Raw genomic sequence first — 12222 nt, forward strand, 5'->3', positions numbered from 1 at the left:
GGAAGATCTTAATATGGATTTTGTGTTTAAACTTTCTCCCACCGCAAGAAGATATGATGGCATTTGGGTGATCATCGATCCACTTACCAAGTCAGCACACTTCTTGCCTGTCCGTCAGCATTTCTCATCAGAAAAATTAGCCAAGTTATTCATACAGCGTATCGTGAGCCTACATGGAGTACCGGTCTCCATTATGTCTGATCAAGATCCGCATTTCACTTCCCGACTATGGTAGAAGTTAGCAAAGGCGCTAGGAGCGAGACTCAATTATAGTACCGCCTTTCATCCACTGACTGACAGACAAGCAAAGCGTATAGTTCAAACCTTGGAAGACATGTTATGATCATGCATCATGCAATTCTGAGGGAATTAGACGAACAATTACCGCTGGTAGAGTTTGTTTATAATAATAGCTACCAAACGAGCATCAAAATGTCCCCATATGAGGCCCTATACGGGAGGCAGTGCCGAACCTCGCTATGTTGGAGTGAAGTGGGAGAGGAGAGACTCCTTGTAGCGAACAATGTGATTGAGTCAAAATACCTACGGATGACTATGGACAAGGCAAGAGTCATCTGAGAAGGTTGAAAGCTGCTCAAGACCAATAGAAGAGTTACGTTAACGTTCATAGAAAAGACCTTGAATTCGAAGTCGAAGATTGGGTATTATTGAAGTTATCTCCGTGGAAGGGATTCGTACGCTTTGCCCGACGAAGGAAGCTAAGTCCTCGTTATATAGGTCCCTACGAGATAATTGAGAGGATTGGCCTTGTGGCAAAAAGGTTAGCTTTACCAGAGGAGTTAGCCGGGTACACAACATGTTTCATATTTCAATGCTACAGAAGTACATAGCAGACCCATCACACATGCTTGAGACTCCGACATCGAGTTGAAAGAAGACTTATCATACTGGAGCAGCTGGTACAAATCTTAGATCGTGAGGAGCAAGTATTGTGCAACAAGACCATTCTTTTAGTCAAAGTCCTGTGGTAGAATCATCGAATTGAGGAGGCGACATGGGAGCCCGAGGCACAAATGCGAGAGCTGTACCCCAACTTGTCTAGTGATGTGCAAATTTCAAGGATGAAATTTTTGTAAAGATGAGAAATTGTAACACCCTGTCCCGCAGTACACTAGAATTTTTTCTCGCGTTAACCAAGTTTGATCGGGTTTACCACTGTTGACCAAATGGGGTCAAATTTTGACTTTTGCTTTGGATGGAAATTCATTTTGACCAAGGCACCATTGCAGAGTACACATTGACCCGAGTTCGTAGGCTAGTAGCACGTCAAAAATGAAACTACAGTTTGGAAGTTATGAGCAAAACAAAATGCGGTCCGAACTGTTCGAGGGTGTCGAGTTTGACTTTTTATTTTTGTGAAATTTTACTTTGACTCATGTATGGTTGTAAAGTACTCATTGATACAAGTTCATAGACTAGCAGTACGCCTAATTTGGATATTTGGTTAGAAAGTTATAGATCTGCAAATTTTTTATAAAACAATATTATTTTGTTTAATCGCATGCGTGCGTAAAACACGTGCACAGTGCCCATCGATACTATGCCATGTGTCACTCTCTCTGCCAATCCCATGAATGCACAGTGACACTCATGGGTGGCATTTTGATTGGTTCAAAACACGAGTCGAAAGGGAAAGAAAGGGAGAGTGAAGAGAGAGAAGAGGTGAGAGAGTGAGGAGAGAGAATGAGAATCGGCCAACCGCAGTTGCCCATTTTCATGCCATCGTCCTCCGACATGTGCTGAACCACCATGAGCCACCCCTCAAAACCGGCCAGCCAGCCAAAACCCACCGCCAGATCACCGGTAACGCACCTAAATCAAGCCTTTTTCCCAAGAAGGTGCCATTTCTTTTCACCGCCAATTTCTCCTAAACCAGCCACCCATTTTATACTTGCAACATATAAATACCAAAAGTTCCCCAGTTGTTCCTATATTATAAAATGTGGCAATAAAGCCACTTTTGTTGACTGAAGTGGAAATGTAGCAAAATAGATGACAAATTCAATTTGAACTCTACCACCTTAGGAGAATTTAATTTCATTTTGAATTCCACCAAAAGAGAATTCAAATTCAAGTTGAACTATACCTAAGGAGAATTCAATTTCAATTTGAACTCTACTACCCATATGCATTTATAAATATGCACATCTCCTCACTTTGAAAATCATCCCATTTTGAAGAAGGGCTCAATTCATTCTCATGTAGAAGCCAAATCCATTCTTGGTGTGAGAAACATGGAAACAAAGAGACAGAAGGAGAATATTAGAGAGAGATAGTTAGAAATGGTCTTTCCTAAATATTTGTGTCTTTCCTTTGTATTACATTTCTTAGCATGAGAAGCAAAAAGAGAGTAGGAGAATATTAGAGAGATAATGAAGAAAAGGTTTCTCCTAAATATTCGTATCTTTTCTTTGTGAAAGAGAGAGATAGAAACAGAGAGAGAGAGAGAAAAAAGTTTTTTTCTAAATACTTGTGTCTTTCTTCTATAGAGAGAGTGTGTTTTTTCCTATTATAATATAGAGAATATTGTCAATTGTGCTCTTTTTTATTTTAGAGAAAAATTGTTATATTCTTTTGCTATAGTGAAGTCTTTCAACAATTGCTAATTATTTTGTGTGCATTTTATTTGAATATTTTACACGCAAATTTTTTATTTTTATGATTTCGACTTCAGCTGTAATTGTATGGCACACAACACAATTTCCTAACATAAAAACTTTATGATAAGAACCACATAGGACATAATGTTCAATTAGGCTCATGCTGAGGTGTTATACGCCTCTTATTTTTCAGCTTATCACTGTTCAACAGCTAAAACTTGAATAATATCATTTCATTTATCCATATAAAGCTATCACTGGATATCTCAATATACAGCCTCTCCGACTATCTCAATAAAAGCTGTCGATTGTAATACTGGAACGAAGTTGCATGGAACCATCACTTTATCCAACTTTGTCTCTACCAATATAATATGACATTACTCATGAACCTGATATGAGTAGTGGACGCTCAAAAGATGTGGAAAATCCTATGGAAATTACCAATCTGTCTCTTGTAAATGTAACATAATTTAAATTAACACCTCGATGAGTAGCAAGTGTTCATGTGACAGTTTAAAACAATTTCAAAGAAAACATTAAGGATATACAATATTAGAAGCTTACTTAAATTTTTATATAGCTTTTGGGAAGACAGAGTCCAATGAGGCAGAGAAGGAAAGTTTACAAATTACTACAGTGAAAAATGTTACATGAATGGTGCTAATTGCTAAATTGTTTATGTAACAAAAATCAATACATAATTAACATCCAATTCAAGTTGGTGATTACAAATTAGAACAAGCCTTGAAATAAAAAACAAAACGGAGAACTGCAGAGTTCAAGATGTCTTCATAACTCACCAACACATGCAGTAGCAACTGATGCTATGGAAGTTCCAACCGTGAATGCCACCCTGTGCCTTTCAAATATATCCTAGATCATCAGCATAAGAATGCAGGTAATAAAAATGAAAAAAAATTAAAAATTAAAAAAATTGAAAAAAAAAAAAAAAAAAAGGAAAAAGAAAAACCCCCATAAAACCCCCTATAAGACACTTACTAAAATTGAACAACCCCATTCAGAATTATCAAAACCCATTAACATAATCTAAAAGAAAGGCCAAATGATCAGAGAAAGAAAGTCCCTTGGTAGAGAAATAAGTGTCCTGAACAGCTGCCCATGAATTTTGAGCTTTCCTCTTGAAAAGGAGATAACGAAAAATTGAGCTTCCTGAACCTCTTAGTCGCTGCATGGTGCATTCTACTAAAGAAACCAGTCGATTGGAACCGCTATAAACTTCTCTGTAATCGCCCAACTACGGCAAGATGAGATTCTTGGGGAGGGAAAAAAAAGAAGCAGTGAGCCCCTCCCCGTTCGTTTTGCTAATAATTATCATAGTACAACAAATAGGCGTTGGAATAAAATTGAAAAACGATTTTGGACCGTTCGTCTCGAAATTTGGAAAGGAAGAAACTGATTTGGATCGTTGGATTTTTTAAATTTTTTTTATTTAATAAACCTTTTTTTTTTTTTTTTTTTTTTTTAAAGATCATCCGAGTTTTTGAACAGCAAAGAATGTTTTTTTCCCATCTTTTAATCTTTTTTCTTTTAAGGCCTCTAGGCCCACAATACACACAATCCAAACCAATATATGAAATTGGGCTAAAAAGTGTGTTGGTTTCAAAGATTGTAACAAGCCCAAGAGTCCCAAAGTTTGACTTATTATCTAGCAATTTTTTTTTTTTTTCCTTTGACTAACACATCATCTAACCAATTTTAAATATGCGGTTGAGTTCAAATCAATTCTTAAGAATTAATGTCAAAGTTTTATTTTTTAATTTTTAAATTGTATTAAAATATCTTTAAAAGTACCAAAATTAGCGAAAATTTAAAGTTTTCAGAAAAGTAAAATTATATTATATTTGGATCATTTTTAAAGGAAAAAAACGGTGGATTTTATAAAACTAAATTTTAAAAGGTAAAAAAAATTAATAGCAAATAAATCTTTTTAAAAAGATGTATTTTAAAACTTTTAGAAAAATTAGTTTTATATATTTCGCTAAAACTAGAGTTATCAAAATATTTATCAAATTTATTTATTAAATATATGGTAATATTTAATTTATTTTTTTATTCACTTATTTATTTAATATTCATTTATCTATATTTAAACTATTTAAATATACCAATTAATAATATTTTAATATTTATTATTTGATTGACATTTTTTGTGTTTGGAGCATTCCTACATATATTTTATTAAAAGACAGTTTTATCCTCAATTTTCAAAACAAAAATTAATTAATTACTTATATATTCTAAATATCCAAATAAGCACTTTGAAAAATAATTCATAAAAAATTGATTTCTAAAAAATTGATTATCAGACAAGCTAATTCACGAGAATTAATTTTTTTTAAAATTTCAACACTTCTCAAACAAAACCAAAAAACTGATTTTAAAATTATTTTTATTAATCACCATATTTTAATCGTGTTTATTTTTTGTAAATAAGATTTTAGTACATCATTAAATTTATATTCGACCTTTTTTTATTTTAAAATTTTAGTTTTTAATGTGATTTTAAAAACTAATAAAAATAAAATTTAATATTAAAACTATTAGGTTTTCATAATATGAATATGACTCTTTAACACCATGTTTGGATTGAAAAAAGGAAAGAAAACAAAAAAAAAGGTTTAACAAGGAAAGTAAAGGAAAAGAACAAGTAAAGGGAAGGAAAAGAACGGAAAGAAAAATACTTGTTAATAATTACTGTTTGGATAATTAATAAATGAAAAGGAAAGGAAAGGATTTGAAAGATGAAAATATTTTCAAACAGCAATAATAAAGGTGGTTTTGGGATATTAAAAAATCCATTAAAAGTTTTTTCATAAAAACAAACCTCATTAAAATAAAAGAATTAACTCCTTTCATTTTTTTTAAAATTTTCTTTCCTTTCCATCTCATTTTAACAATACAACAAAAGATTTGTAAAATAATATTAATTTAATTGGTAAATTATTTACATTTACAACTTGAAAATTGTAAATTCGAAATAACAAAATAAAGAGGAAATTATCATAAGTGATAAAAATAAAAATAAAAAATTTAAATCTTTTCCTTCTTATTCCTTTCTATTTCATCAATCGAAGCATAATGCAAGTCCCTTCCACTGTATTTTCAAATTTTTGTTAGAACATGTTGTTCTATATTATAGAATGAAAATTATAAATTGACATTTCAAAGCCATAAGCGTTTCATTCAGTCTTTTAATCAGGTTTCCTTCAACAGCATCTCTGAAAGTGTAGTCTAATTTAGAATACATCTTTTCAAATATAAAAGTTAACTTTTTGCATACAACTTCTTTTTCTATATTATTGTCTTAGATATTATATAAGATAGTGTAGATTCCTAATTATAATTAAATGGTAATATTTTTAGACATGTTTACATATATATAAATGGAAAAGTGACTTTAACTTTATATTTAGAGAATCAAAAAAATTATTTTTTATTTTAAAGTTAAAAATAATGGAATATGTCTTTTCAGTTATTGAATTTTTGAAATATAAATTTTAAGGTATTAAGATGCTCTAAACCTTTAAATAATACAAATTATGGGAAGAAATATGGGTGATCATAATAGCTTGGACATCAATATAATTTACAAAATTTTGAAAACTAAATTATATGAACGAGAGAATATTAACAAATAAATGGATTATGCAACGAATAAATAGAAGAAAATGTAAACCAATGGCAAATTGTCACATCAATGTATCCAATTTTGACATTAACTTTTCTTTTCTTTTTATTATTGATTCAATTTTTGTATATTCTATTAGACAAGTCATTTAACAAAAGAAAATTCTAGTATTAAATCGATGCTATCTAATCTATATTACCATTTTACCATGTATTCGTTTTCTACCCACCATTCTTGATTTGGTTGCAATCTCTTGGCCTTTAATTCATAAAAATCTATGTACATCCCTATGAGCTTATAAAATGGGACTCTTTTGGCTATTATACTAAAGCTAAAGGCAAATTCGGAAAGGACAGAGAATGAAAGCAAATTTTATGAATGTGTTACTTCAACGAATCACCACCTACACTTTCCTTCTCTTTCAAGGAAAAGAAAATATTTATAATAAAAAAAAAAAAGTTTTAGGAACCGGAAAACCAAAATTTAATTACAAATAATTGGTCACCACTCATTTTGTCGTACAAGTCGTAGCAAGCAACAAGGTGGACATAGACCTCCCAGAAGCAACTACTGTCTGGTATTTGTCTCACCATTACCATGTTAAGCTAAATCAGCTAAGCACAAAATATGGGACATTTAGCAATCTTATTTCGAAAATATAAAATTAGAAATATATGTAATAGCCAATCAGTTTATCAGAAGAATTATAGTTCCTTCAAACCTTTCAAACCGATAAAAACCAAAACAAAAACGCTTGTTATTATTGGAACAACAAAAATTATAAAAGACCTATTTTGATATAGAATCAAAGCATGCTTTCATATCTGAATTTCTTACCTTCTTTTTTTTTTTTTTTTTTCCTTATTTTTTTTTTTTTTTTTTTTTTTTTTTTGGTTTACTGATATTTTATCTGTATTGCCCAATTATATATGTTGAAATACCACGGTTTTCGTACTTTTTCCTACCACTGTAGGTTAGGCCAAAAAAGTTAGTCAAGCTTAGCTATAAGGCAAATCGCACATAAGCAACATCACTATGTTTGCTCCTGTTGAATTTGAGGAAGCGAGAAAGAAAGTAATATTATTACTTCTCCATATAAATGACCTTGTTTCTTACAATGAAATTAGTGATACTGATCCCCAACAAAAAACAAAAAAAAAAATTTATAATGATTTGTAACTACGTAATATTTTTTCCATCATACTATTTCAGGAAACAGTACTTTCGTTTCATAATTACTGTTTGTTAACAAGACTGATAAGTTTCTCTAGAATTATATGTTGTAGGAGCACGATCTTTGCTTTACTTGCACTCTCTGGAGCTTTCGAACGGTCTAATGACCTTCTAAGGAACAGGAATTGCGACCCCTTCTAGGTTTCACCTTCCCAAGTACTTGCCAACTTTTTGTTTTATTTGCCCCATAAATTTCGTTTGCTCCCTTCTGATTTGTCTATGTGCATACAACCTTCCACCTCGCCAACCTAAGCCATACCTGCAATTCAGTAAAGAGGAGATAGAACAGCGCAAGTGTAGGTAACCAAAAGGGTGGTTCAGAATGTTTAATCTGAGTTCTCACTTCAAAATAAGGAAGAAACTAATAGCATAAAGTAATTTATACAGAAAACTACCACCCATTTATAGCTCAAGCAAATCATCATTCAAATAATTAGTATCAAAAGATCTTTATGCTTCTCCATTTCCATAGTTGAATAACTGATGTTCCAGAGTTTATTATATCTAAAAATAAAGGCACAAGCACCCTTTGAATCCTCCTCTCTCATGCAGCAACAGCAACCAGTTCTCTTTATTTTTTTATGTGATAGAACACTTACCTTTGTCATTACTGCCAATTTTGTTACATAGTCACTTGGATGGTCAATTGAGTCAGCTTCAATTTCCTTTTATTCCCTTCTAGATTACTTAGTTTCTTTCTTGTTAGATGTTTAGGAAACAACACAATAAAAGTTAATTCAATCCCTATAAAGTTTCTTTCTTGTTAGATGTTAAGGAAACAACACAATCAAAGTTAATTCAATCCCTATAAAATAAAATAAATAGTTCGTTTAGATGTTAAGACTGTAGAGCAATATGAAGAAGCAACAAAGAATTAGGAACAAACCCAATAATTAACGTGGTTCCAGCAGTGGCTATAAAAGCAGGAAGACTCAAACTTCCTGAGTCAACAATATTTTTAATTTCTGAATGTTCAATACCATGATTTTTTCTCATCTGCCACAAAAATAAATAAATAAATAAATAATGTCTAGATGTAATCAGAAAATATAAAAAGGAAGGTTAGGGGGCGGTGACACTACATCTAACTTTTGATAGGAAATAAGACAATTAAATCAAGGCAAATAGAGAAGAATGCATGAAGCATATTCAAGTGATCAAGGAAAATAATAAAACATTTTAAGAAATCGTTAAAATGAAAACTAAATTAAGAGACATGACAGAGAACATTTAGATAAATATAAGCCCAAGCATTTCCTATCTGAAGTACATAATCATCAAGAAAAGAACAAAAGAAGGTCTAAAGAACAATCTAATATTTTGCTTACAGCTTTTTCAATCGATTCAAGCCTTTGATCAACTCTAGTCTCATGGAGGTGCCGTAAAGAATATCCTGCAACAGTTTGAGATTTTAATCTGATCAAACATTTAGTCATGGCAATTTATTGAAAGCAACAGCAAAATTCAGTTAAAAGCAAAAATTTGCCGCATCATACACATGTTGAACTAAATATTATCCAATACTTGCACGTATAAATACGAAAAGTTCCCCAGTTGTTCCTGTATTATAAAAACTTTCTAATAAGAACCGCATAGGACATAATGTTCAATTAGGCTCATGCTGAGGTGTTATATATGCCTCTTATTTTTCAGCTTATCACTATTCAACAGTTAAAACTTGAATAATATCATTTCATTTAGCCATATAAAGCTATCACTGGATATCTCAATATACAGCCTCTCCGACTATCTCAATAAAAGCTGTCGATTGTAATACTGGAACTAAGCTACATGGAACCATCACTTTATCCAACTTTGTCTCTACCAATATAATATGACATTACTCATGAACCTGATATGAGTAGTGGACGCTCAAAAGATGTGGAAAATCCTATGGAAATTACCAATCTGTCTCTTGCAAATGTAACATAATTAAAATTAACATCTCGATGAGTATCAAGTGTTCATGTGACAGTTTAAAACAATTTCAAAGAAAACATTAAGAATATGCAATATTAGAAGCTTACTTAAATTTTTATATAGCTTTTGGCAAGACAGAGTCAATGGAGCAGAGAAGGAAAGTCTACAAATTACTACAGTGAAAAATGTTACATGAATGGTACTAATTGCTAAATTGTTTATGTAACAAAAATCAAATCGTAATTAACATCCGATTCAAGTCGGTGATTAAAAATTAGAACAAGCCTTGAAATTTAAAAAAAAAAAAAAAACAAAACAAAACGGAGAACTGCAGAGTTCAAGATGTCTTCATAACTCACCAACACATGCAGTAGCAACTGATGCTATGCTAGTTCCAACCGTGAATACCACCCTGTGCCTTTCAAATATATCCTAGATCATCAACATAAGAATGCAGGTAATAAAAATGAAAAAAATTAAAAATTAAAAAATTTGAAAAAAAAAAAAAAGTAAAAAGAAAAACCCCCAAAAAACCCCCTATAAGACATTTACTAAAATTGAACAACCCCATTCAGAATTATCAAAACCCATTAACATAACCTAAAAGAAAGGCCAAATGATCAGAGAAAGAAAGTACCTTGGTAGAGAAATAAGTGTCCTGAACAGCTGCCCATGAATTTTGAGCTTTCCCCTTGAAACGGAGATAACGAAAAATTGAGCTTCCTGAACCTCTTAGTCGCTGCATGGTGCATTCTACTAAAGAAACCAGTCGATTTGATCCGCTAGAAACTTCTCTACAATCGCCCAACTACGGCAAGATTAGATTCTTGGGAACCAAACACGAAGTTTCTGGGAGGGAAAAAAAGAAGCCGTGACCCCCTCCACGTTCGTTTTGCTAGTAATTTTCATAGTACAACAAATAGGCGTTGAAATAAAATTGAAAAACGATTTTGGACCGTTCGTCTCGAAATTTGGAAAAGAAGAAATTGATTTGGATCGTTGGATTTTTTAGGTTTTTTTATTTAAAAAACTTTTTTTTTTTTTATTTTGTTAAGATCATCCGAGTTTTTGAACAGCAGAGAATGTGTTTTCCCATCTTTTCCAATGTTTTTTCTTTTAAGGCCTCTAGGCCCAAAAAACCCACAATCCAAACCAACATAGTAAATTGGGCTAATAAAATTACATTGGTTTTAAAGATTGTAACAAGCCCAATCGTCCCAAGTTTTTGATTTATTATCAAGCAATTTTTTTATTTTTCTTTCACTAACACATCATCTAAGCAATTTTAAATATGCGGTTGACTTCATATCAATTCGCAATATAGGAATTAATGTCCAACTGTTCTTTTTCAATTTTTAAAGGAATTAATGTCAAAGTTTTCTTTTTCAATTTTAAATCGATTTTAAAAAATTTTTAAAAAGTATTAAAATTAGTAAAAATTTAAAAAAATTTAAGAAAATAAAAGTTTACTGTGTTTGGATGATTTTTAAAACGAAAAAATTATGGATCTTGAAAAACTAAATCTTACAAAGTAAAAAAAAAATATTAATGAAAATTGAATCTTTTTAAAAATATATCATTTTAAAATTTTTAAAAAACTTAATTTTATATATTACGATAATATTAGAGCTATCAAAATATTCATTAAATTTATTTATCAAATATATATTAATATCTAATTGATTTATTTTTTTATTCACTTATCCATTTAAGGATTCACTTATTTATATTTATATTATATAAATATATCAATCAATAATATTTTAATATTATTATTTAATAAATAAATTTGGTTAATATTTTTGTATGTGGAGCATTCTTGCATATATTTTATTAAAAGATAATTTCATCCTCAATTTTTAAAACAAAAATTAATTGATTACGTATAAATTCTTAATATCATAATACAAACTAAGCACTTTGAAAAATAATTAATAAGAAATTGATTTATGAGAAACTGATTCTTTGAAAAACTAATTCATGAAAATTAATTTTTTTTAAAATTTCAACACTTTTCAAACGAGGCCAAAAGGCTGATTTTAAAATTATTTTTGTTAATTACCATGTTTCAATCATGTTCATTTTTTCTACAAAATTTTAAAATGTTATTAAATTCATTTTTGACTTTTTTTTTATTTTAAAATTTTAATTTTTAATCTGATTTAAAAACTAATAAAAATAAAATTGATATTAAAACTATCAGGTCATCATAATATAAATATGACTTTTTAACACCATCTTTGGATTGAAAAGAGAGGTTTAATGAGGAAAGGAAAGGAAAAGAACGGAAAGAAAAATGTTTGTTATTAATTACTGTTTGGATGATTAATAAATGTAAAGGAAAGGATATGAAAGGTGAAAATATTTTCATACAGCAATAGTAAAGGTAGTATTGGGATATTAAAAAATCGATTAAAAGTTTTTTTCATAAAAACAAACCTCATTAAAATAAAATAATCAACTCCTTTCATTTCTTTTAATTTTCTTTCCTTTCCATCTCATTTGAACAACACGAACAAAAGATTTTCAAATAATGTTAGTTTAGTTAATAAATCATTCAGACTTACAATTTGAAAAATTGTAAATTCAAGATAACAAAATAAAAAGGGAAATTATTATAAATGATAAAAATAAAAAATTTAAATATTTTCCTTCTTGTTCCTTTATATTTCATCGATCCAAGCATAATGTAAGTCCCTTCCACTGTATTTTCAAATTTTTATTAGAACATATTGTTCTATAATATAGAATGAAAATTATAAATGGACATTTCAAAGCCATAAGCGTTTCATTCAA

At 30.2% G+C, this 12222-nt stretch overlaps 1 protein-coding gene across 2 annotated transcripts; it reads right to left on the bottom strand.

Moving 5' to 3' along the window:
* Positions 1-7343: 7343 nt before the first annotated feature.
* Positions 7344-10367, bottom strand: LOC125421727 (uncharacterized). Of its 2 annotated transcripts, XM_048471126.2 has the most exons (5): positions 10064-10348; positions 9786-9858; positions 8835-8899; positions 8393-8502; positions 7344-7765 (listed from the first exon to the last, which is right to left on the bottom strand). In XM_048471126.2, exons 1-5 carry the CDS (start codon positions 10169-10171, stop codon positions 7651-7653), a joined length of 471 nt encoding a protein of 156 aa, XP_048327083.2. In that variant the 5' UTR covers positions 10172-10348; the 3' UTR covers positions 7344-7650. The 2 variants fall into 2 exon arrangements, with proteins under 2 accessions (XP_048327083.2, XP_060672628.1); XM_060816645.1 differs by lacking the exon at positions 8393-8502 and having other exon boundaries at positions 10064-10367.
* Between the last annotated feature and the right edge of the window lie 1855 nt (positions 10368-12222).

This window comes from Ziziphus jujuba, chromosome 4, assembly GCF_031755915.1.
Source record: "Ziziphus jujuba cultivar Dongzao chromosome 4, ASM3175591v1".
Taxonomy (NCBI): domain Eukaryota; kingdom Viridiplantae; phylum Streptophyta; class Magnoliopsida; order Rosales; family Rhamnaceae; genus Ziziphus; species Ziziphus jujuba.

What these genes read in the sequence shown, in the direction of transcription:
- LOC125421727 (XM_048471126.2), bottom strand. Translation starts at nt 10,171, where the DNA reads ATGCAGCGACTAAGAGGTTCAGGAAGCTCAATTTTTCGTTATCTCCGT. An exon ending in AGTTGCTACTGCATGTGTTG is followed by an intron (nt 8,900 to 9,785) that starts GTGAGTTATGAA and finishes AAACTGTTGCAG; the next exon opens with GATATTCTTTACGGCACCTC. An exon ending in TTGAATCGATTGAAAAAGCT is followed by an intron (nt 8,503 to 8,834) that starts GTAAGCAAAATA and finishes TTTTTGTGGCAG; the next exon opens with ATGAGAAAAAATCATGGTAT.